Below are 14,301 nucleotides of genomic sequence, written 5' to 3' on the forward strand. Positions count from 1 at the left end.
ATATCAAAAAACTGTGTTGATACCTATAATAGGTATTCAATATGGTTTTGTGGTTTATACCACGGAATAAGACCATTCATTTTAATAATATATAAAGTAGATAATATACCTACCGTATTATTGTGGTTATCTAATGAACCATAACCATGTTAAAGGAATATATTTTATTTAAATCATTAATCAATGAATTTACATTAGTATTTAGTCATCTCTCATCACTCATCTATTCAGTTTTTATAAACGTTACATATTGTTTATATGAAAAATACCCTCAATAAATAATTTGTTTTGTCCGGCGGATGTGGTTTTTATTGTGTCAGAATAAATAAAATGTCTAAGTTAATTTCTAAACAGAAAAAAAGCGATAGACAGCTTTGTCAGATAATTGCTACTTCAGTCACGGAAATAGTCCGCGATAGCTTAAATCCAACATTCAGACAAACTTACTTCGACACCATACAAGTATAACAGAAATCGTCGATAATTTATAATAGCATATTACCAATTAATTTACTACGATATGACAAAATGGTTTTCTTGGAATTTAATATTTTTGATATACCTACCTATAAACTTTATGTTATATTATTTAATGGAAACTAATTCTTAATGTTTTTGTTGTATCTATCTATACTTATTAGGTTACAAACTCGACTGATGCTCAACATTTCTTGGAAGATCGTCTTTTAAATAATTTGGGTGTTAATGCATTGTTCGTAAGTATTAGATACCTACTTATATAGTGGTTTTTAGAATATAATTTGGAATGGATTTTATTTCTAGTGGTGTAACGATGATTGCAGAGTAGGTTTTAATGATCTTAAAGACTTAAATGCTGATCAGTTTTTGGCTTAGCACTTAGGACATTTAGATTATTTTATGTTGTTTTTACTCAAAATACAACAGTTATTTAGTACTTATACAGTCATATATGCGATATAGGTATAGATTTCGATAAGACAAGCATTTGCGCAAGTACGAGAAATTAACTTTATATAACTTAAATTTGTTTTAATATTAATTTCGGTAGAGATTTTACTATTTTAGTAAAAGATTTTAATAATTATTTTATATTTATGTACAAAATAAATGCCACCGGTCCGTAAATTTCTAAGCTCTAGGTTGGCAGATATACGATTCGCATGACTTTTTATGCAATGTTACTATAATATTTGTTTGTTCCTCCTCTCGTTATTATAAACCTTAGACATATTATTATGGTAATTGACATTCATCTAATTATCTTAAGCTTAATCTGAAAAATTATATTTTATATTTTCATCATTATGTAAATTTTCGACTGTCGATAATGTCATAACTCATAAGGAAAACCCATGATATTTTGGTATCAAATAAAAGTTATCGACATGCCCATTTCTGTTATTTAAATATAGTTTCAAAACACATCTTTAATCATAAAGAATATCAAATGTGATAAGTCCTATAAATAACAATATGTTAAGTACTTATAACTTTTATGACCTATAATTTTTGTTGAATACCTTTTATTTATGAGCTTCTTATTCCAAATTATTTTATAATTAAAAATTATTAAAACTTAAAGGTTCAATAGTTTTTTATTATTATTATTTATGAAATTCTTACTTTAAATTATTATATCTTGAATCTTGACAATTACAACAAAAAACTAAAAAAATTATAAACTCCGGACCACGAGAGAAGAAACCCGTGTCCCGACAAATTGCGTTCGAATTCAGGTATTAAAGGGACAAAGTGGGGGAAACAGAGCCTAGTAACGCTCACTGACGTCAGTCTGCATGCGCGAAACAGGTACCTTCTCTCGTGGCGCGGAGTATAGTAGTGACAGAAAAGTAAAGAAAAGAAACTAAAGCTCATACAATTAAAATTGTCTGCAGTGTATAATTATCTATTTAGGATAATATGTTTTATTACATACGTTATTGAATAAAATAGCATTTTTAAAGGAAAACCAAGTTGAAATCGAGAGAAGAAAATATATATTTTATTTGAGTTATGTGGTGTGAGAGAGATGGCCAATTTGATGGATAGGTAGCTACTAGAAGGTGTTGAAAATCACATGAAGCTCACACACTGTTGGGTATTGTGCAATTTGAGCTGTTATTGAGCCTCAATTTAAATGAGTAGTGTGGTAGAAAATTGTGATCAGTACGTAACCTCGACTCTTTAACTAAGACTAACCTTCAAAAATTGAAACTACGGTCTACGACCATGTTTTTAGATATGCTTTTATATCCAGAAGTGTAGGACTCTTGTAGGTTGTCTCATTCCAGCGTCTACAAATTGCAATAGTTAATATACATTAATATCTATGTAATAGTATTTAAATAACTGTTAATCAAAAATGTTTATAATTCTTATTATCCACAGAAATATAAAAATGTAAACGACCGTCAAAAATATGTCGTAGAAAATTATATTGCTACAAAAATATTGTCTTCGTCTGATGCAGCAAATACATATAGACATTCAGAAATGATTTCATTGATAAAACATCTTATGAATATAAATTCCAAATCAGATTAAAAAAAATCAAACCTGTTATATTGTCTCTCTAGAATCTTAAGATTTTTAGATACTAAATTACAACAATATTTTAATATGTAGCAAATTAGAAAGTGCTGAATAAACTATTAAAAATAAAATTTACTTTTTAAAGAGAACGAAAGTGCCTAAAGATGGTTTTAATTATAACTTTGAAACTTGAATTTTGTAAATACAACACTTCAAAAACCTGCTAAAAATTATTTTATAACTTTTAATTTATAAATAAATAAATCAATTAATTAAAATAGTTAATTAAAGATATTATAATATGTACCACCGTTTTATTTAGGTATATATTAGTATATATACATATTACATATATATGAATAATTAATTAATATAAATGTACAAATAATCAAATATACCTATATGGCTATATTTATTTGTTAACTTATTTTTATGGATTCTAAGCTTTTCTGTTATACTCAAAGGAATGTTCAAAGCATTTTAAAGTACATTTAAGTACATTTAAGTACATTTAAGTACATTTAAGTAATTTAAATAGCAAGCCATTTGAAATGATCGAGTGTTAGCCTAGCTTATTATTAAATTAATTAATAATATTTAGTTTTTTTTATTTGCAACGAGTTGATAAAAATGTATAGGCTCCGGTCAAAAAGCTTGAAAATGTAATACAAAATCTCAGATAAGATGTTCTTTTAGCAATTTAAAATACATTGACATGATATTTTTTTATAAGCATTTAAGGTCAAATTTTTAAATTATTTTGTAGTTCAGAATGTATAAAATTTTCAACTTTGATAGCTAAGCATTGAAGAGCTAAACCGAAAAATCTAAAAAATATATGAACACAATTTTTATTTTTATTTATTTGCAGTTTAAATTTGGATCAGGTTTGATATTAAAAGAATAACAATAGTAAATACTTACATACAGGATGGACATTCGCCTTGGACTTTGATACTGTGTTACCAGTTTAACTAATAACAGGGACTATTATAGTGTTATAGTGGTTCAACAATTCAACATAAAACAATTAATTCTCTAGTAACATCATAGAACAATTTATAGTTTACAGTCAACATTTACAGTTATAATACTTTTACCAGTGATTATAAAAAGTATTATTTATAGTAAGAAACTACTATTTATAATTAATGTTAATACTTATGAACATCGCATTTAGTACTATTAATAATAATAAGTAATAACCAGATACGCCTTCATGGCTAGAGGATAGGCAACATAAAAAGCTAAACTATCGGCATTTAAATAATACAAAATACTAAATAGTTGGTATTCATGGGCGCCCTTGATCACTTGTAAAAATTAAAAAATAGTATGTGCTGTGTTAATCAGATATTTTGAATTTGACCGACAGTCAATCATGTGATCAACAGTGTGCCTATATTTTAGATAACATAAATACAATAAAAGATATTTGCTTCTAAATATTTTGTTTTTTTGTTTTATTCATTTGCTTTAAAAAAATGATTGAATAGTGTAATTAAAAAAAACACGCTGTTGCACAGATAAAGTTCTTCTTTATGTGTTGTGAAAATTTGGTAATTCTACAGCAAATATGGTGCGAAAAAAGTTGTCCCGCGTAAAACAGTTTTTGCTATGTTGTACATTTGTAAGACGGAGACAACACATGCGGGTGTGGCGCCCTTTTAACATATTTATATAAACATCATCTATACATTGTATTTTAATACTTTATAGTATATAATACTATTTATTACTATAATAAACAGTCTAATGCACTCAGATGCCAATCAAATTAATTTCAACTAAAATATATGCGTTACAATTTACTAATTGCAGGTTAATAAAATCCAAGTATCTTTAAGGCATATAAGTATTCGATCATAATACCAATAAGGAATATGTTTGATAAGGATTCCTTTTATATAAGGAAGTAAAAAATTACACAAAAGATTCTATTTAAAAGTAATCCCTATAATAATTTATTAAAAACAATAAATTAAAATAAATAAAGTATAAATAATTAAAAAAAATATACATAATTAATAGGTCAGACTACTATGGTACAAAGTGTATTGTTATACAAACAATAGGAATAAATATAAAGTATAATACTCAGTAAAAAAAAAAATATATATATGTAATAAAAGATTAACCTAATAATCCTTATAAGAAACCAATGCGGATGTGTATTGTGTACGTTTAAATGGTCAATTTAAGAGACGAGATCTTTGTTTTTAATCGGATTGAAGTCAAAGGAGAGCTGCTTTAGATATTGGAATATGAAACTGTTAAGATAAGGTATTTTTGAGTGGAAAAACTATTACTTAATTTGTATGATCGATGGAAACAGAAATTTAAACTTCGTTACAAGCCAAGTAGAGTTGACGGCAGTCATCTCCAGATCGTCCACGTCTTCCGGCGTCATAATATACTTCGAAAGGAGCATTACCAGTCCTTTGCAGCAAGAAACTTGTTGCGTATCTAAAATGGTAAATGATTTATTATATAATTATTATTTGGAAACGATCAAGCCTTTAAACCCGTAACTGAGAAACCATTATTATTAGATCAAATACATTAATATAAGCACATTCGTATTTTCAATAAAAATAAAAATTAGGATATTAATAAATATTATTGTCTTACGTTCCAAGCTGACAATATATGGCACTAGAACTTGATGTTTCGCCTGAACATTCTTTGTTAGCTTCGCATACAAACTTCTGAGCGCAAACATCATTAGCCGTATTCATGGTTTTCATATATCCCTATGTAACAAAAAAGGTTATTATTATTTCAAAATAAAATATTTATTATACAGGTATATTATGTAGGTATCAAACGTCTAATATCTTACTTTGAACATGGATAAGCTGGCTACAGCTGCGTCAGACATAGTGTCTTTTTTACCCAAAGATCTAGCTGACATAGATCTGTGACTAAATGATGTCTTCAAAGCATCCAAAAGGTTCACAACAATATTGATGAACTGTTAACATCACGAATTTAATTGAAATATTACAATCACATATTAAGTCTTATAAAAACAGTTCCTATACAATGTTAGTTCGGGTGGTAGCTAAAGCAGTGTGTGGGTTTCTTACCTCTCCAGCTTGTTTGGCCATGGTGGCCACTTGATCGGGATCCCTGCTGCCAAGTACTGTAGATAAGACCGCCGCCAATACACCCTACGTACCGTGCCACCATATACCAATTCATTAAATATTTATAAAAAGAAGAGAAGCATGTTTTGATCCTAAGGACCGGGGACTTGAAGCTCATTATTACTTTATTATGTATATTAATTTAATGTTCACATAATATTATACATTTCAAATTTAAACATCGATGAATATATTTAAAGTGTAAACTGTAAATAATGTTGATACAATGATGATATATACATACATACATACATACTTAAATAGTATATATATATATATATATATGTCTTGTGGTACAGGTATGTACATATAGGTAATATCTAATAAACATTAACAGTAAAATTTTGAAAAAGTAATCTAAAAATAACTACATAGAAAAGATAAGCGACAAGTATATTTTATTGATTTTCTACACTATAAGCCAAAATAATAAAAGTCAATATGTACTATATTATAATGTGTTTAAATAAGTAAATATTCATTACTGTTGGTCTAAAAGTTTGTTACAAAAAATATATTCACATCTGCAATAGTAAATGCAATATTATTAGGTAGGTAGGTATAACTTGAATTTGATTTTAATGTTTTTAATATTGAAAATATAACCAAATGATAACATAACAACAATTACCAAGCATAATTGTTTAATTGTGCTAAAAAATTAAGATAGAAAATTATAACATTTGATATAATGTTCAGATCATTTAAGGAGCCGAATATTGTTTTGAATCATTTACTTAAAACTATATACATTTAATGACTTAATTATTTATGCATTATACTCAGAAGCTCAGAAGCTCATAAGTTATAATATTTGTACAAAATAGTATTATAACATTATTATTTAATAAAGTGACAGATTAAAGAAGGTGTATTTAAGTAAAATTCTCATATACTATAACCCCCGGTCCAAATTTCATTTATACATTTTTTGCGCTTAATGGATGGTTCAACACTTTAAACTACAAGACGTATTTCACATAATATTTTAATAACATTTATTTATATTTTAATTAGGCGATTATTAAATAAACGCATTGAAGTATATTTTTTTTCAAAGATTGAACAATCCATTATAATATGTTTTATATAATATATATATATACACAGTGTTTTTTTTTAATATTGTTATATAATTACCTGCATTGGTGAAGAGTTATCCACTTTGTCAATTCCGTCTCCCGCTACATTGCCACCACCCAAAAATGCGGTTAAAATTTTCAGACCTACAGACAACAAATTAGCCCAAGGTGATGTTGGAGCGATAGCCTATAAACAATAATTATAAATTTAAAATCATTAAAAATAATTATATTCCAATGTGTTGTAAATCCTGTCCAATATGGTATCATATCAATCTATAGTTTTTACCTGGTCGCCGTCCAAAACATCAGATTTGCTTGGTCCTGCCGCCTGACTTGCTGGATTGAACAGCATTTGCATAATCATTCCCAATACACTACTCCACGAAAAACCACCGGCCGCGTCTTGCTAAAATGTAAAATATTTACTTTTTAATGATTTTATATTCTTTTCTTTCACAATCATATTTTGTCATCTAACCGAAATTGAATTGGTTTGTACGTCTTCCAAGTCATTGCGATCTTCTACAACTCCGGTCGACGACACTACTTTTTTGCTAGCATTTGGTTTTTCGACGAATTTTCTTGCATCTTGTTCGGGTTGATAAACGGGATAATTTCCTTGATAGACGGGACGTTGTGGTTCATATTGACTAGGTGTTTGAGTATAAGAACGCTGTTCTTGTGGGTAGGTTAATACGGCAGGCGCCATCAATGTGGTTCCCATCAGGCACAGGAAGGCCCATCCTATAGCCTGTTTGTTGGCCATAATTTGATCTGCGAAAATAACTGCATTGTTAGAACACAATTTTTAATACGGTGGAATACTAGTTCATACATTACTAATTTCAGTGTAATATAGATTGTACAATACATATTTAATTTTTAAATGGGCATAGGCTTGTGAATAAATAAAAAAAACCCGAAAAGCAACAAAAATGAGAACCAAAGTATTGAATATTAATATATAATAAGTTTAAACTGTATAAGTTATAATATTTGTTATGAGTAGACGTGCTAGCTCGTTTAGCTCTCGTGTTCGTAGTAGTCATTATCTTAATTATAACGATGTATAAATAATTATATAATTAGATACAAAAGTCCAATACTTTATAAAACAACGAAATATAGCAAAAATAATACAAAAATACAAAAATATTTGTACAATAGTACATTTTTACAATAAAAATCCGAAACGTGCAATTTTTGGCGACAAACAATTTTCTTTAAATTAATCTACATCTCTTGATTTGGATTTGTAGCTTGTTTCTATAGAATTTAGAATACGCCATAAAAAGATGGAAAAGCACGGGAACCGGCCTTTAGTTATGACTTATAACTTATAAGCCATATTATACACATTTATATTTTAACTACATAAATTATAACTTATAAATGCCAAATTAAAATTTTTTTTCCATATTCAGTAAGAATTCAGTAAGAATTTTATCTATTTAAATGTTGTTTTAATTATGTTGTATATTATTTTGTTTTTTAATATTTATTCATACATGTTTATCATTCCAAATTACAATAATAGAACCGTTATCCCTATTTTCATCTTGTTATATATTTTTTATATCATAATAATATAATAATAAAGTAACAACACTAAAACGATATTTGCAAACCGGTTTTACAATATTATCCAACGTTATTATATTATTATATTATTTGTGCAACTTTCTTCTAGTATCTATAGTGATATGTCTTGTCTTATTAGTTATTTCAGAGTTCAAAAACCTTGCATTTTACACGTCAACGTCAATGACCCTGATCGTTGAAATGTATTTTTATTTAACGTATCTTCGTAATAAATATCGAATTGATACAACAATAAATAATAATGTAACCTATATGACTTTTTACCTAGTGGGGACCTATGCTTTGCCAACAAATTATAGTTTCTCCTAAAATAATTTTGTATGTGGTTCTTATAAGACAAATACACAACGAGTATAAAATTTATTTATTTCATCAGCCATAATTTATAAAACCGTTACTATTAATTTTGATGGTTTAAAACAATAATTGTTATTTTTTTTAAGGTTAGGTTATACATTATATAATAATAAATTGTTTCAAATTTTCAGATATCAAAAAACGCTATACTTAATTATATGGTTAAATTAAAACAAGAGTTGTTAAAAGAAGAGTAATGAATTTTGCATTATAACTAGTGGCTGATGGATTAAAAAAAATGTAGTCTTAATATTAATTTAGTATCATAGATAATATTAAAGAACTTAATTATAAAGTATTAATTATTATCATTAATAAAAACCATCAATTGATACCAATGTAGTAAATAATAATATTACTTACTGTAAACTGAATATGTGTCTAAGTAATTTTGTGTAATATAAATTATAAATATTAATTTGAACATAATATAACAATCATTAATTTGAAATTTTATTGTTATTATTATTTATAGCATTTAAATTAGTTTAGATGTAGTTAAATATTAATTTTTACAAAGAAATATTATGATTGCAGTTAACTGGTAAGTACCTCCTAAATTACATTTCATGCGTATTTAGTTGTAGATTAAAATATTTCATTAATTAATGAGTCAGTAAAGTTATACCTAGTATTTATTTAGGTTACAACGCGTTTAATCAATAATGGCGTAAGACAGATAGTTCTTAACTAACCCATAAAAAAAATACCAAACAGTTATGAATATTATGAAATTGGACGATACAATAAGCACATTTTGCACGAATTACTAATGAATATTACGAACTATATTTTACATAATGGGTATGGCACTGCAGCGGGTACATAGTCACGATAACGATCCACCAATTGCCATAATATATTTGGATGCTATTTCAAACGATAAATACCACTCGCAACCACTTAGGGTTAATGGGTGTGTTGGCCAGGACTCAGGAATTTCGTTTGGCCAATTTCTACCTACTTGACGGACGACGGTTATATTTTGGTGTATACATATTATTACCTATCAAAATTATGTTTACGTGGTTATGTCCCGATCTTCGATAAGAGAAAGAAATACTTTCGTCGCGGTTTTAGCATTAGACCGTGAAACATAGGTATCGATGTAGGTATATATCATTTTTTTATCGGATAATATTTTAGAGTAGGTATATATTTAATTGTATTGTCTTGTTCTGTCTAGACGCTTAGAAAGTAAACATGATATGTAGGTGATCCTATCTAAAAAGTAAAAACGTGTCAAATCAATTGTTTTAAAAGGAAAAATAAATGTATCTATCTACTTTTTTTATGTTCACACGCACTGCATTGGATGAGCTTATATAGTAGCGAAATAATAATAATATAATGTAAAATGTATGCCATGCAGATGTGGATTATAAATACATTTTGATTTCTATGAGTTAATTTTTATGGTAATGGAACGAAATCACTAGCTATTATAATTTATGAGATGTATATCAATGTCGGCATACAATTACAAAGACAATGGATTAGATGTTTACACCGTTCACGTAGTGTAAACAAACATAATTCTAATTAACACAGTTTTTTTTCATTGTACCTATGCTTATAACTATTATATTTACCTCTTTTAATTAACCTAATTCAACGGATTACATTTTGATAATTATTAAAAACGAACAATAAATTGAAAAACTCATATTTTTAGAATTGGATGTGTTAGTTGTGTACACATTATAATATCTGTAATTGTTGTAGTTTAGCTTTTAGGTAGTTATACAAACATATAAATGTATTAGTTTTTTCAACTATACAGGAAGTTATTAATTAGTTGTAAAATAATTTTAATCTATTAATCATAAACACTTTACATTAACACCTCTCAAACCATTTTTATTCCAACTTTTAAACCGTGAATTCGTGTATCTACTGGGGGATTTATGAACAATGAAAGTATGACGGCCGAGATTTAAAAAAAATATATTTTTAACAGAATGTGCACTTCAATATTTATATGTATGCATAACATTAATTCTGAACATTATAGGTACTAACCTACAAAACGATAAAAATGGATGTTATTAAAACAGCGTTCAGTCGGAGATCTTTGGAATGCAACTGCCGACCAAAAGTGGCCCACGCTTAACCTTGACCACCATCGCGCCTGTGTCACGCACACGCAACAATAACCAAGTAACCCACATAGTCCGGTCAGTTACTTTCATTTAAATAGTAAATACCTACCATACTTTTTCTTATTTAAAGACTGTCCCGTCATTGTTTTTACTTCCTCGTAATAATACACTAATATATATATATTATATTCCGTTGACCTAGATTTTGGTACCTAGGTACGATTTTCCCATAACCCATAATTAATAATTTCGATGTAATATATGTATTATGTATAATATTATATTTACAAGTAATAATATCTTTCGAATGTACACAATATATCTATATGTTATATACTTAAGACGATAATCTTATTATTGAATATTGTACAACCTATATACAATAGAAACTATTTCGTACTGTATACAATGTATACATCTATTATCATCGCATTTGACATATATTATAATACATATAATATACTAAAGTTAACATATTTTATTCAAAGCTACGTTTTTATGCCCGCGCATAACGTCTGGTATTAGTCATGATGGCGACTTTGTCGATAGATGATTTCTTTGTACAAATTTCACTTTGTAATTGGAACCGATATTTATGCCTATGACACATAGTTGTTGGGAGAAAGTTCGGTGAAATCATCTCGTCGACCTCATCGCATAGACCGATGTACACGGCGTCGCGTGAATCATATATTATAGTATATTATACAGTATACACGTCAAAATGTAAAATACAACATTTTATATGAGGTGAAACAATAACATAAGTATTATAATAATCGACTACACTTTTCAGACGTTATGCATATTATATAGGTACCTACTATATATACTTAAATTATAATTGCACCATTTTATTATTATTTAATTACTTAATAGACCGTAGCACTGGACTAAACGGATACGCTGACCAGCCGACTGATCGCTTAATATATATATAGTAGGTAGTAAATTGTTAGATATATCCAAATAATTAAAATACAGTTATTTTAAATTATTGTCGTGCTATAACGACGAAGATACGGACATTGAGAACACACAGATTTTACTATTACTATAATATGAAAAATATATTAATATAAAAACGAAAACAAGCAGATTTAAAACGAATTTTGTACACAGTTTATTTTAAGTATGAACAGATCGTTGATACAAAAAGTTTCTTATAAAACTATAATATACAAATATTAAATTTATAAAGTATAAGTAACAACGTAAAGTGTTCCAACTTATAATAACGAAGTACAATAAATACCTACACACTATCATATTATGGTGTATTACTTTATTAGTAAGCTAAATGTAGTCACACATTTTTGGACATAAAACTGGAATATTATTAATATATAAATAGATAAATATAATATATACTCAATAGGTACCATAAAGCAATATATATAGTATCTATGTCATACAACGTTAAATTTATAAACATCCTTTATAAGTCAAAGTATTAGAAATATGTATTGAGTATTTTAAAATTGTAATTCGAAACAAAATGAACGATGGTTGTCTCCAGTAGTAAAATAAAATAAAACTATATTAAATTTCATGCATTTAAATATTATTATTATTATTGTTCTTACCTGCGTTTAAGTCTCCAAAATAAATTCTTCTTTCTGTTGTCAAAGACAATGTTTCTATACTAATATATAACTATTCAGTAATTTTTAAAGTTGAAATATATTAATGTGATTTTAAACAAATGTATAAATTCAGCAATATTGGAACTTCTTTTTCTCGGACGGTTACTGCGATGCGACTGACGGAAGGTAAATGGCCCCTGTACAGACTATAGAGTGCAACCGGTTCTCATTCCGGCAATCCCTCCTTGAACTTGTTCCGGCCTCCGCGGGTGACCCACATTTCACGACCACCACCTCCACCACCACCATTATTTATTCGTATACAAACGTATAGTAACGATGGACATCATTAATTTTATTTTTAAACAATTTCTTCCGTAACAAAGATTAAGACATGAATAAATACGATTTTATTTATTATGTACAAATAATCACATGCAACAATATTTATACAATTACATGTAGGTACTTTATAATTTATATACATAATATTATATACATATATATATATATATATACCTACGTCCTACATATATCATATACGCATATGTACCTACATAACATATTATATGTTATATAGATTTAATCCTACGAATATTTGAGCATTATATTATTCATGTTTTATAATAAAAGTTTTTATGATTGGTAAAATTATAATTTTTATTGTTCTCGTTTATGTAACCCCTTCTGCAGTACAACTTATATATTTGCACATATTTTTTTCATTTTATTAAGAATGTATTATTATATGAGCACGATCTATACAGATTTACGCAGAATTATTCATAATAAGTACATTAGGTACCTATGTATAATAATAGGGCGATAAACATGGAGGGAAGTACACGAATACGCGCGAATAATCACCCATTATCTAATTATACTTAGCTTGGAATCAAAAGGTTAGAGAAAATTAAATCAAAAGATCATCACTTTCATTTAATTCCGTGGTGAGGATTTTCAGGTATAATGAAAGGGTAAACGTAAACTTAATTATAACTATATAGTTAGCTACAACATTAGTGAGTGGATTCCAGCAGTTTCTAGTCCATAGTAAAAACGTTTGTAAAAAAGTGTAGGTACCTATAGTTACATCCTCTAATAATTTATTGGAATGATCATTGTGAAGGGTTGAATCATTGAGACAAAGGATGGACTGTGATGGTTTGAAATACTTAAATTTTATTTGAGGTCGATTTTTTAACCAACCCCCATAGTTATATGTATATACATATATTACCTTTCAGAGTGCCTTGTAAATAAAATGCTTACTTTTTAAATAAAGTAGTATTTTTAGTAAATTTGTTTTTTCGAAAAGTATACACTACATGACATAGGTAAATTGCAATTATTTTGTAAACATTGTGAGATATACTTAACTTAATAATATTACTTTAAACATTTGAATTATAGGTACCATGAACATAAAAAAAAAATGATCCACTAAATAATTTAAAGTGATACGGTGGGAGGGGAGTGGGATCATACTTGAGAAATATAAATTGTATCAACACGAAAAACCCTTGAATAGTACTTATAAAAATATTCAAGGATTTTAAAATATAAAAGTTGAGTATATATAAAAATTCCAAAAATCAGAATTTGAATAAATTTATTATTAAAGGATTTATTATAAAAAATAGGAGCGCAAGAGTGTTTGGTGAATCACACTATGTATATATTTATACAATTTATACAATTCATAAAACGAATAAAGAATAAGTATTTTATAACAAATAAATAAACATGTATAACACAGTTTACAATTATATATATAAATATGCCTAAAACAGTTATCTAGTATACACAAATGAAATAATTTAATAACCTAGTAAATTGAAGTCTACATTTATAAAAATAATTTTTTTTCATTCATAAACATATAAATAAAAACTGTATATACTAA

The 14,301-nt window shown here is 27.2% G+C and overlaps 1 protein-coding gene across 2 annotated transcripts; it reads right to left on the reverse strand.

Annotated features, from left to right (window-relative positions):
- Window positions 1-4,521: 4,521 nt before the first annotated feature.
- On the reverse strand, window positions 4,522-12,601 carry LOC111040979. Of its 2 annotated transcripts, XM_022325084.1 has the most exons (8): window positions 12,396-12,601; window positions 7,227-7,522; window positions 7,035-7,154; window positions 6,804-6,932; window positions 5,604-5,687; window positions 5,357-5,488; window positions 5,146-5,267; window positions 4,522-4,980 (listed from the first exon to the last, which is right to left on the reverse strand). In XM_022325084.1, the coding sequence occupies exons 2-8, from the start codon at window positions 7,512-7,514 to the stop codon at window positions 4,854-4,856; spliced, it is 1,002 nt and encodes a 333-aa protein (XP_022180776.1). In that variant the 5' UTR covers window positions 7,515-7,522; window positions 12,396-12,601; the 3' UTR covers window positions 4,522-4,853. The 2 variants fall into 2 exon arrangements, with proteins under 2 accessions (XP_022180776.1, XP_022180777.1); XM_022325085.1 differs by lacking the exon at window positions 5,604-5,687.
- Window positions 12,602-14,301: the final 1,700 nt, after the last annotated feature.

This window comes from Myzus persicae, unplaced genomic scaffold, assembly GCF_001856785.1.
Source record: "Myzus persicae strain clone G006 unplaced genomic scaffold, MPER_G0061.0, whole genome shotgun sequence".
NCBI lineage: Eukaryota > Metazoa > Arthropoda > Insecta > Hemiptera > Aphididae > Myzus > Myzus persicae.

Coding starts and splice junctions, on each gene's coding strand:
- LOC111040979 (XM_022325084.1), bottom strand. CDS start 7,514: ATGGCCAACAAACAGGCTATAGGATGGGCCTTCCTGTGCCTGATGGGA. Junction 6,933..7,034: donor ATGTTTTGGACGGCGACCAG/GTAAAAACTATA, acceptor TATTGTTTATAG/GCTATCGCTCCAACATCACC. Junction 5,268..5,356: donor CCAGCTTATCCATGTTCAAA/GTAAGATATTAG, acceptor TTTGTTACATAG/GGATATATGAAAACCATGAA.